Source organism: Anomaloglossus baeobatrachus (genome assembly GCF_048569485.1).
Source record: "Anomaloglossus baeobatrachus isolate aAnoBae1 chromosome 5 unlocalized genomic scaffold, aAnoBae1.hap1 SUPER_5_unloc_1, whole genome shotgun sequence".
Classification (NCBI taxonomy): Eukaryota; Metazoa; Chordata; class Amphibia; order Anura; family Aromobatidae; genus Anomaloglossus; species Anomaloglossus baeobatrachus.
The window spans coordinates 1385034-1396318 of record NW_027441784.1 but is presented as its reverse complement, the minus strand read 5'-3'; the positions used below and the strand labels follow the sequence as shown (position 1 = coordinate 1396318).

Here is an 11285-nt window from a genome sequence, read left to right as displayed (position 1 = left end):
ACTTGTGTTAATAAAAAGCTAATTCCAATTATGATCTTTGTTCAATGAAAGGAACATTGCCATGTAGGATTCTTCTATGTTCCATTGGAGTCCTTCTTGCCAGAAATCTGAAGCCCTTACTGTGACCAAAGTTTATTAATTTTCCTTTTGTTATTCCCGTTTATTTTATGTAATTGTATATGCTGTATTGTTTTGTTCCCCTTTGTAATATCTTTTGTGTATTTTTACAAACACAGTCTACTTTTCAGTTAAAATATATAAAATTTAATAGTGTATGGCTTCAGGATGTGGTTTATAGATTAATGATAATGATAATACAGTGATTTTATCAAAACTACAGCAAGCAGCCCAGTAAATGACACATCATTGGAATCAGAGTCCCTCTCTGTCACAGGTGTGTCACTTGTGACAGACAGTGATGTGATGTCTGGCAATAGAAGGTCATAGCGTTTGGCTGTGCAAAATGTTCCCTGATTATTTTTCCAGCTGTTAGTATTCTGTGTACTAGGTATCTCCTCTGCTGAGTTTTCATCCTTTTACTTTAGGACACTGGGGAGCTCCTCTTCAGGTGCTAATCATCTGTATTTCCTCTTGGGTTAAAATGTTTTCATTTTTCCTGGGCTTGTGATGGAGATATTCAGTTCCTTCACATGCTCTAGATGCAAGCAGGTGGCTTGCACACACCAGTAGGATCGTTGTTGCTCTTTACTATCAATACGTTGTTTGTTGCTTCCCCTTGTTTGTTATTCGTGTGTGTCCTTTAGTACTTAATGAGGTTGATGAAGAGCTCATCCCATCCGTTCCCTATTTAGGGCTCAGCTCAGGGTCAGCCTAGGGTCAGGTATCCGGCTTGGCGCATAGGTGTGGAATCTATATATGGTGGTGAGGGAACCCAGGGGTCCAGCGGTACACTTGGTCAGGGCTTTCATATCCCCTTACCCTAGGCACAGTGTTTCCTTCCCTTTCGCCGTTCGCTTGGTACTTCACTGTTCCTAGCGTGACACTGTCTCTACAGTATTCTGATTTTTAACTAAGTGGTAAACACTTAGTGACCGAATCCCATTGAATTCACAAAACCCCAGCATAGGTATCATAAATGTTACTTCCTCTCCACCAAGAGATAGACCACTTTCAGTTCTGGTCTCTTCTACACCCATAATCTAAACTGTAATAAAGGTTTGTGGGCAGAGATGAGGGAACCTAAATAGTAAAGTTCGGTGTTTGTACCAAGTACAGACTTTATACAAAAAATCATTATTGGAGTTCGGAGTTTGGTGCTTTATGTGTCCTAACAACTCAATCTAGCATCGGTGTGCTCGGATACACTCAGTGCTCGGCCCAGTGCGAGCCGCTTGCAGTGTTTGAATGGCTTTCACGAGGAGGTAAAAACATTGTTATAGGATGTATTGTGTACAAGGAAAAAACTCCGTCATCCTTTCCCCGGTAATAAATACTCTGTTAATGGCTGGATGCATGTGGGCGGAGACCCAAACTGCCCAATCAGTGACTTCCAACAGGGTTCAGGACAAGTCTGGTTCCCGATCTGAACTGTATCTAAAATATAACAGAAAAAGCTGAACCCAAACTTCAATGGGTCTGCTTTTCTCTGTTTGTGGGTAGCCCCACAAAATAATAATCCATTGGATATCAGACAAATAAAATCCTTTAGTTTTTTAATTACCATAATTATCTTTTGTAAAGGGATTATTTTTATAACATAAAGAGCCCAATTTATGTGGGGGCCATTCCTGATTCATGAAGTGGTGCATGCCTTGTCTGGAATCTGGAGCGTTTGACGAGTGGCATGTTTCTCCTTGTGCCATGCTAAAAATATTACTCCCATCAGGGATTGGAGTGAATTTGGCATAGGGATCGCCACAGCTCATCATTAATTTAAGGAGCTGTACTGTCACGCCCCGATCCCACCCAAACCCTACCAGTTTTGGAGTGAAAATGGCAAAAGCCACCAAAATTTGGCACAACTATGAATTGATCCAAATTTTTGTGACTTTTCAAAGCTTTTGTGCCATTTTTTTGGCATAAAAGCTTTGATAAATTAGGACCAGAGCATCTTAACAACTTCCACATATCTAGGATGCATAGTGTGATTCAATTATCCCCTGTCCCTGCTGGGGATAGAAGCTATACCAGCCATATAGTACAATACAAAGGGAAGGGGAAAAGAATGCCCTATCACTAGGGAAAGGGGGAAGTGGTGACCTCTGACAATATAGCTCACCCTCACTGCCCTCACCAACCCTATATAGGTTCTGCACCTGTCGCCGAGCTGGAATACCTCACCCTAAGCAAACCCTGATCTGGGCCTAAGTAAGGATGGTACGGATGAGCTCTTCATCAACACCACTAACGCTCTCTGGAACAACAGAAGGAGGCAACCGCTGCAAACCACAGCCAGGAACAACTATAAACCTCACCCAAAGCACCGCAGGGTGAGGTTTACAAAGGAAGTCAGAGGCTGATAACTGAGAGGAAAAACTGAAAGTTTCACAGAGTCATGGAGTCCACTGCTGCAGAAACAGAACTGTGAGATAACAACATGTGCTGCAAATTTCTGGGATTTTCCAACACTTCTGCCACTGGATTGTCAGCCGGCCGTGACATCTCCGTGATATCCCCTCACTATTTTTGTGCGAAATGCCTACAGCTCTGCCTCAACTCCAGAGGTTCTGAGGAAAAATCATGACATCTAAACAATAGAGAAAGACAGGCATGAAGAATATATATTTACAAGTATTTATTAACAAAACAAGTTTTGAAATGCAATTATATACAATGTGATATACTTAAGAGTTCCTATCTCCTATCTGGGGCTGCGGTTTTAGTAAATAAAGCAGTGGGTAAACTGGGATTAGTGAATTATCTAAATATAATCTAGTATCAAAATCTTTCTCAAATGTTCATAAAGGCTCTCGAAATACCCAACTTACTAGCAAAGTGGAGCTCGAATTTTAATTTTGTGGGATCTCAGTGTGCAGAGCGGGATCCCACAAATCTATGCAGCTGCTCTAAGCACGAGACATTGCTCTCTCACCTAATCCAGCGCGGTCACATACTTTTTTAAGGTTTTACTGAACTGCTTAAGAAGGATGCCGCAGAGCTGGGGTCGTAGAGCTCACTCTTTCATGGTGAGAATGATCTCTGAGATTTGTGGGATCTCACAACCTGGAAGTTTATTTTGGGGGACATTAGGGACATTTCTAAAAGTTTTGGTACTGGATTATATTTAAAAAAATCACTAATCTGCGGCTCTTCACTGTTTAAGTAAATAATAAAGGCAGCCACAGATTTGTGATAAGCACTATTTAAAGGGAAAGTCATCAAACACATTGCACTAGAAACTAGGGGATATTACCCTTGTAACAGTGTCAGCAGCAGATCCCCCATAACAGTGCTTCATGACCACATTTTTCCTTCAATCTTTTTCCCTATTTTCCTCCTTCAAAACCTAGGTGTGTCTTATGGTCCGAAAAATACGATAGGTTTAAAAAGAGAGAAACATTTTCTTTCCCTCACCAATTCTTACTTGAGCAATTGTATCCGAATTTTGGATAAACCCTTTGACTTATGGTACATCATGATGGCTTATCCCGTGTGACTCATCTGACAACAGGACCTGATTAATGATAAAAAACATTTGGCAAATTCTGAAAACAAGAATGGCTGCTCCAGTCTGTTGGTTTTCTGATGGTTGGCAAGACTTGATTTACCAGTTATACATTTCAATTATTCACAACATGAAAAAAGTTCCTTCCCTGTGCAGCTTCTTCACATGTTTAACTAGATCTGATTTCTGAGAATAACATTTTCCACCTTCAGAGCATAAAAATTGTTTATTTTGTGTGATATTTTTGATGGTAAACAAGACCTGATTTCCTAGTAAAACATTTACCACATTCTGGGCATAAAAACGGCTTCTCCCCTGTGTGAGATCTTTGATGAAGAACAAGGTGTGATTTCTGAATAAAACATTTCCCACACTCTGAACATGAAAATGGCTTCTCCCCTGTGTGATTTTTTTGATGTCTAACAAGGTGTGATTTCTGAATAAAACATTTCCCACACTCTGAACATGAAAATGGCTTCTCCCCTGTGTGATTTTTTTGATGTCTAACAAGGTCTGATTTCTGAATAAAACATTTCCCACACTCTGAACATGAAAATGGTTTCTCTCCTGTGTGAGATCTTTGATGCCAAACAAGATCTGATTTCCGCATAAAACATTTCCCACACTCTGAACATGAAAATTGCTTCTCCCCTGTGTGAATTTTCTGATGTTTAATAAGGCATATTTTCTGAATAAAACATTTCCCACACTCTGAACATAAAAATGGCTTCTCCCCTGTGTGATTTTTCTGATGTCTAACAAGGTGTGATTTCTGAATAAAACATTTCCCACACTCTGAACATAAAAATGGCTTCTCCCCTGTGTGCTTTTTTTGATGTCTAACAAGGTCTGATTTCTGAATAAAACATTTCCCACACTCTGAACATGAAAATGGTTTCTCCCCTGTGTGAGATCTTTGATGCCAAACAAGAACTGATTTCCAAATAAAACATTTCCCACACTCTAAACATGAAAATGGCTTCTCTCCGGTGTGACATCTTTGATACTCAAGAAGTTGTGATTTCCAAATAAAACATTTTCCACATTCTGAACATGAAAATGGCTTCTCCCCTGTGTGAATTTTCTGATGTGTAACAAGGTTTATTTTCTGAATAAAACATTTCCCACACTCTGAAAATGAAAATGGTTTCTCCCTTGTAGGAGCCGTTTCATGTTTCACATGCCTTCTGTAACTTTTATTTGGCTTACAATTCTGTAATAAATTGGAATTTTGGACTTCTTTGAAAAGATCAGATGATAGAGCTTTCCAAGGAAGGACTGGAGGTATATCTGGGACAGCAGCATGCTCTTCATATGTATCATGTGTGACACTTTCATCATCTGTTTTAAATTCTGAAGATATAAGATTTCCATCTGAACTGATGTAGTCATCGGCTAAAAATAAACACAATGTTATTATTTTTTAATTCTATAATTTTGAAAGTAGATTTATTTTTTTAAACCATACCATAAGAATTTAAATTAGGAAACAAATTATTCTGAATCTGTTTTCCAATTTCGAGATCTAAGAGTTACATCTTCGTTAACTCCGATCTCCCATTCCTAGCACTAGTTCTTTGGAATGTGCAACAGTAAATAATCTGATTGATTGTCGCAATGTGACTGTAGGACAATGAAGGACAGGGGGCTCCTATACTTTCCCTTATGTTAGGAGACCTTAGGCTATCCCTAACCTCTGGATTACCCCTGAACGTGGAAGGAAGGGGCAGGAGTATGATGGAAATACAGATTAAGACAGACGGGAAAACCAAAATTCAAACACAATGCAAACTTACAGAAATAAACAGTGAGAGACCAAGGAGAAAAGCAAGAGCAGGAAGGCAGAAACAAAAAGACAACAAAGGTTAACACCACAACTGCTCACAGCAATAATGCACAACAACCACTAGTTTGTATCACAACACCTCACCACACCTGTATAGGTAAACTATAGCTGGCATTAATGGAATAGTCCAGCCAGCATATACAGAAGGGGAGCGAATGATACTGGCTCCCCTACAGCATGTGATCAAAGACATTAACAAGGAGCTCAGCAGAGTATAACTCTTGCTAGCCTTACTAATTATGTGGTTTGATGCCTGCGTCTCCCTGCGCTGCTCACGACATCAGAGACGTTAGCAAGCAGAGTGCTAGAATCTGTGATTTCCACAGATCCTGATGCCGCCATGACAGTTGGCGATGACTGCAAGCATCTCGTTGTGACATTGATCCACAACAAAGACAATTTCAAAAAGGTTTTTTTTCGAAGACGAAAATAAAATAGAGACAGAAGCCAAATATTTAATGGGTTTGTCTGGGACTGTAAGATTGATGGCCTATCCTTAGGCTTTGTAACCAAAGTAGGTAGCAGGGTCTTGCTGTCTGTGCAGATAAATATTAGGGCTCCAATTCATCAAGACCGGCGATGTACAATGAAAATTGATGTCAGAGACTGGCGTGAGATTTTTGGCATAGGGAACATCGCAGTTTGTTATGAATTAGAGAAGCGGTGACATCACACCCTTCTTCTGGCCAAGCTCTGCCCATTTTGGCAAAGCTGGTTAAAATTGGCGTGAAACCTCCAAAAGTTGCACAATTTCTTTTTTGTACATTCATTTATTATTGACTGTAGAATGGCTATGACATATCAATGTTTGGAATCAGCGGTACAAAAGGATGTTGATGAAATAGAGAATCATGACTGTAAGGCACTAGAGTGTTAATAAGTGCTGAGAAAACCGTGCAATGTAAAAACAACAACGGTCATCGTAATCAAAGCAAACAAGAGACTATAAAAAATATAGCTCTGCAGTGCAGCCAGGCCAACCATCTGTCTTTATAAAATCCCTCTCCGGTCTTCTTTCCAAGCTTATTGAGCAATTCACTGGAGGCAAAAAGGGGGTTTTCAGGTTCCATCTGGTACCAACCATCAATGATGTATTTACTAGTGTCAAGACCAACATAATCCAAAAGCTCAAAAGGACCCATTGGGTAACGGGCTTCCAATTTCATTGCAACATCCATGTCTTCCTTAGATGCATGACCTCTTTCATGAAGATGCACAAATTCCATTAGGTAGTATGGTACCAGAAGACGGTTAACAATGAACCCTGGGGTGTCCTTACATGACACAGGCATCTTTCCTAGTGTTTAACTGAAGTCCATGAGAGAGTCAGAAGTCGTTTGGCTAGTCATTGGTGTTTTAACGACCTCCACCAGCTTCATCATTGGTACTGGATTAAAGAAATGCAGCCCTCTGAACTGATCCTGCCTAGTTGTGGAGTTGGCTATGTCAGTTATTGCCAATAAGAATGTGTTGCTGGCAAATATGGTGTGTTCTGGTGCAAATTTGTCCAATGTCTTGATTAGTGCGTTTTTCCACTTACATGTTTTCTATTATGGCTTCCACCACCAGATCATTGCTGTGCACCACGGCTGCTGGGTCTGTGCTTGTGCTGACGTTTGAGAGGGTTTTGCTGATGAACTGTGAAGCAGCCTCAGGCTTGTCCACAAACATCTTCTCAGTGACCCTTTTCAAGCTGTCTTCAATACTTTTTGCAGACTTTTTCAAGATGTCATCAATCTGGTCCACTAAAACAAAAGTGTGTCTGGTTGCTACAGCTACCTGCGCTATCCCAGCACCTATCAGACCTCCTCCGATCACAGTCACGTCAGCTTCTTCGCAGTGGTTAAGGCTATGGCGAGGCCACGTCTGCTTGTACTGCTGGGAGCTGAAGGACATACGAGTGGTGTCAGCACAATACGCCGTGATGATTTAGTCACACAATCTTTTTTCACAACTCTGTGTTGAACAAAAAATTGATTAAAAAGTGATTTCTGTCAGAATTCTGGCTTAATTGTTTTGAAGAATCAAGGTCTAGGTGTCAAATGTCCATCTGTAGGTGTCTCTAATCCTTCCAGGGTAGTTTGCCAGTAGTTCACATTCTCTACAGCAATAATTTTATTAGATATTTTATGGTAGTTTAAAAATGTGGTATTTCAGTGTGCGGCTGTAACTTTTGTTTTTCTATTATCTAGCTATACACACACACACACACACACACACACACACACCTCTGTCTCCTCTTCAGCTTTATACTCCTGCAATTCAGAGACCTTTGGTCATATGACGTGATGTCAAAAAGGTTCTTAAGCAGTCCTATAATCGGCATATAAACACTGGGGCCGCTAGGAAAATGGGGGCCCTGTGAAATTGCCCAGTTTGCTCTCCCTTTTCCCTAATGCCAGTGTAACGCCCTGGAAAACTAGGTAGATGTACACATAGGCCCCCGCATAACACCTATCCCATAAAGGGTTAAATCAGCCGACCTGAAACCCTAGTCACCCCCCCAGGGAAGGACAGACACACCAGTGGGCGGGAACAGGCGATTAGGAAACGCCCAACTAGGGGTCTGGAGAGTCGGGGCGGGAAAACAGTCAGTTAACATTCAAGTTGGAGTTGAGTGGAGGTGCCAAGTTGACAGGTGCCAGGGTCGGAGCCCTGACACCTTGGCAAGGTGGCAGACGGTAGCCAGAGTCTGCAGGAGATGGGAAGACGGCTGCCGGGGATCCGAGGTGGACAGGGTTGGAGCCCGCCGGTACCGACACCAGAGAACCGACCCGGAAATCGTGTGCACAGAGCGGGTACTTGGACCCTGAAGCCAGGACCAGCACCGACGGCCTAGCTAATTAACTAATTGAGGGCAGGATTTTAGGTCCTGTCCCAACCTAAGTCCCGAAAAGTAGACAACCACCCACCGAGAGGGATAGGGCAACCGTCAGGGCCCGTAGATCCCAAGGGTCAGCGTCAGACGGGCACGGCTCCCAACCAAAGGACCAGGAGCGGACTCCCGTGTTTCAAACTGGGAAGTCCTACCTACAACACACTGAGAGCAGAGGAGAGAGACTTTGACTACCAGCCCGGGTGTGGGACCAGATACACCCGTCTGCAGCAGCCGGCCACCTTCACCTTGGTTTACCACAAGACTTGTGTGCTTCATTTGACCGTGAGTAACATCCCCGGCCTTGCCAGATGCGCCGGCCCCTGCAATCACCATCCTCAGCATAGAGACACTGACATCACGGAGGGGTTAACATCCAGCTGCCAGCCAAACGTCCCCGGGAGCCCCGCAACGGCAGCGGTGGTGCTGCATCTCACCGCACACCGTGGGTGGCGTCACAGGCATTATACAACCAATCCCGTATAAATACATCCCCCTTTATTCGGAGTGTCCGAGCGACCCCCGGGTCCGGAGAACCCCTCAAGCCGTACCGTAGATCCGGATCCGAGCAGCACTGGCTGCTGGCACGGGGGCGCCACACCAGTCCAGCATGCCAGCCTGTCTTCTGTTCAATTCTTTTAGACTCCTGCAATTAAGAGACCTTTGGTTACATCATGTCACATGACTTCATCAAAGGTCCTTAAACAACAACTGATGGGGTCCTTAAGAAAGTGGGGTTCCTGAGAAATTGCGCAGTTTGACTCCTCCCAATGCTGGCCCTGACTGTAACTAGGACTTATTTTTAGGAACACAGGGTATTCATGAACCCTCTGCAGGTCTTTGAGTTGCCTTCAGAGTGACATAGAGAAGGTAAGAGAAACACACAGCAGAAGAAGCAGAAGCAAAGAAAATACAGCTGAAAAATGCAGAGCAGAAAACCTAAAAATGTAAACACAAAATTAGTGCAGAAAGTACATGAGTAGATAGCTCTTACTGGATAGAGCTGGAGGAGGCACATCCTGAGGAACATCGGGATCTTCTTGTTTACAGTCCTGTGGGAGAAGAGGACGGGGACATCTCTCTGGTGTTGTCCTCTTACTGGATAGAACTAGAGGAGACACATACAGGGACTGAATTCATTCCTTACATACAGATAATTATAGGCCGTGTGTATTTAGTCCTGTCTATTACCTGGTGATGTGAGGGGCTGGGGAACCTCCATCATGACGTCCTTGTACAGATCTTTGTGTCCTTCTAAATACTCCCACTCCTCCATGGAGAAATAGACGGTGACGTCCTGACACCTTATAGGAACCTGACACATACAATGATACCGTCACCCCCGATCCCTTCATAGCGTTACTGTATAATGTCCCAGCATTCCCAGCAGTGTCACCTCTCCAGTCAGCAGCTCAATCATCTTGTAGGTGAGTTCTAGGATCTTCTGGTCATTGATGTCCTCATGTATCGGGGGGTGAGACCCGTGATTGGGCTCAGGGGTCTTCCCCATCCCTCAGACACAGGGGCCTGACAGCGCTCACTAGAGGTCTTCTTCACTACTGTGTAATCCTGGTTATGGAGAGACACAGTAATAAATCTCACTCCAGACATTTCCAGAGTCCTCACCTCTCCAGTTCTGTCCATCTGTTATTCCCATAGATAAGAATGATGTAATGTGACGTCATCAGAATCTCTCACCTCTCCAGTAAGCCGGAAGAGGATCTCTAGGGTGAGGTGTAATATCCTCTCCGCCATCTTGTCCCTGTCCATATCCATCCTTCACGGGGCAATCAGGAGAATTCTCTTCTATAGAAGATCTCCACTGAGAGGATCCGATATTATAAGGACCTGAATGGGGAGAAGAAAGGGGCCGAGGGCAGAAAGGGGCGAGGACTGAGGGCAGAAAGGGGCCGAGGACTGAGGGCAGAAAGGGGCCGAGGACTGAGGGCAGAAAGGGGCCGAGGACTGAGGGCAGAAAGGGGCGAGGACTGAGGGCAGAAAGGGGCCGAGGACTGAGGGCAGACGGGTTTCCTCACTTCCGGCCTCTCATAGTTGGGGCGTCGGTATATATCAGAGATAAAGAAACAAAAACCTCACGATTCATAGAAATCAGCGAGAGAAAAACACCAATAAAGTCTGAGTTGAAGGGGTTAATGCCGCCTGCCCCAGTAATGGGGAATCTCCACACACCTCCACCTGCAGAGCCGCACACTAGATATATAATACCCTGCACCTACCTCCACCTGCAGAGCCGCACACTGGATATATAATACCCTGCACCTACCTCCACCTGCAGAGCCGCACACTAGATATATAATACCCTGCACCTACCTCCACCTGCAGAGCCGCACACTAGATATATAATACCCTGCACCTACCTCCACCTGCAGAGCCGCACACTAGATATATAATAACCTGCACCCACCTCCACCTGCAGAGCCGCACACTAGATATATAATACCCTGCACCTACCTCCACCTGCAGAGCCGCACACTAGATATATAATACCCTGCACCTACCTCCTCCTGCAGAGCCGCACACAGATATATAATACCCTGCACCTACCTCCACCTGCAGAGCCGCACACTAGATATATAATACCCTGCACCTACCTCCACCTGCAGAGCCACACACTAGATATATAATACCCTGCACCTACCTCCACCTGCAGAGCCGCACACTAGATATATAATAACCTGCACCTACCTCCACCTGCAGAGCCGCACACTAGATATATAATACCCTGCACCTACCTCCACCTGCAGAGCCGCACACTAGATATATAATACCCTGCACCTACCTCCACCTGCAGAGCCGCACACTAGATATATAATACCCTGCACCTACCTCCACCTGCAGAGCCGCACACTAGATATATAATACCCTGCACCTACCTCCACCTGCAGAGCCACACACTAGATATATAATACCCTGCACCT

At 43.9% G+C, this 11285-nt stretch overlaps 1 protein-coding gene and 1 pseudogene across 1 annotated transcript; both read right to left on the bottom strand.

The window, feature by feature from the left end:
• Positions 1-2861: 2861 nt before the first annotated feature.
• LOC142258766 (uncharacterized) lies at positions 2862-5186 on the bottom strand. The gene is made up of 2 exons (XM_075331367.1): positions 5174-5186; positions 2862-5020 (listed from the first exon to the last, which is right to left on the bottom strand). Exons 1-2 carry the CDS (start codon positions 5184-5186, stop codon positions 3852-3854), a joined length of 1182 nt encoding a protein of 393 aa, XP_075187482.1. The 3' UTR covers positions 2862-3851.
• Positions 5187-6196: 1010 nt separating this feature from the next.
• LOC142258746 (hydroxyacyl-coenzyme A dehydrogenase, mitochondrial pseudogene) lies at positions 6197-7456 on the bottom strand (annotated as a pseudogene).
• Between the last annotated feature and the right edge of the window lie 3829 nt (positions 7457-11285).